This window comes from Limulus polyphemus, unplaced genomic scaffold, assembly GCF_000517525.1.
Source record: "Limulus polyphemus unplaced genomic scaffold, Limulus_polyphemus-2.1.2 Scaffold5535, whole genome shotgun sequence".
In the NCBI taxonomy this organism is placed as follows: Eukaryota; Metazoa; Arthropoda; class Merostomata; order Xiphosura; family Limulidae; genus Limulus; species Limulus polyphemus.
The window spans coordinates 50,202-51,149 of NW_013671145.1; the positions used below are offsets into that span (position 1 = coordinate 50,202).

The 948-nt window shown below is 27.2% G+C and overlaps 1 protein-coding gene across 1 annotated transcript in view; it reads left to right on the forward strand.

Moving 5' to 3' along the window:
* The window catches only part of LOC106472702 (ras-related protein Rab-11B), a 17,328-nt gene continuing 16,380 nt past the window's right edge, over nucleotides 1-948 (forward strand). The window contains 1 exon segment of the mRNA NM_001314178.1: nucleotides 1-208. Within this exon segment, the coding sequence (NP_001301107.1) occupies nucleotides 169-208 (40 nt within the window). The 5' untranslated portion in view covers nucleotides 1-168.

Genomic DNA, 948 nt, shown 5'->3' on the forward strand with positions numbered 1-948 from the left:
GAATATACGTGAGGGGAGTTGGCTTGTAAGATTTAATACTCCTGTCTTCGAAAGAAAATAATAGGACGTTATATGATTTAAAAAAAAAACATTTACATAATTTTTTTAAGTTTCAGTTTGAAGTTTTAGGATAACTTATTAACAAGTTAGAAATTAAAATTCTAGAAAATGGGTAGCAAGGATGATGAATACGACTATTTGTTCAAAGGTAAGGTAAAAGAGATAATGTAGCCTTAACTTAAGGAAGTCGCGGTTTGGTAAAGTTAAGCCTAACTCAGTGTTATGGTATCTTAATTTGTAATTGTAAAGTGTTTCAGTGCTTGGCCAATCTACATCTATTATTTTCAGTCATAAAGATTCGTCTGTATAAAAGATTAATATACAGAGTAGTCTCTATACTCAACGTGTTAAACTAAGTATGAAATTTAAATGGAGTTTAACTTTAACTGAAAAATATTACCATAAAAAATGTTTGACGATAAAAATTAAAATACTCATTCAGTGTCATTGAATTATTGTGTAATGTCTCTTGATTTGTGGATATGTATGTATATTTCCTAAACACTTGACAAATTTGCTTATAGTCCGATGTTTGACATTTTTACTATGGTAAGTTTTTTGCAGTGTTGGCTATTGACATAAAAAATCTGTATTGTATAAATATTTATTACACTCATAATAAAATAATGCAAAGCTTTGTTTGTAGTTATTTTCTATCAATAAATACTATAGAATGCAGTTTGTTCATTGTTAAAGTATTTTATGTATGAGCACTAAATTAGTGTTAACTATTAGATTACTACTATAATTAGTGTTAACTATTAGATTACTACTATAATTAGTGTAAATGTTAGATTAACATCTCTTCCTCATTATTAATATTATTATTATACATGGAATATGCCAAGGCCATGAGTAAATGTATCGTATGTTCTTGCATTCAGTGGT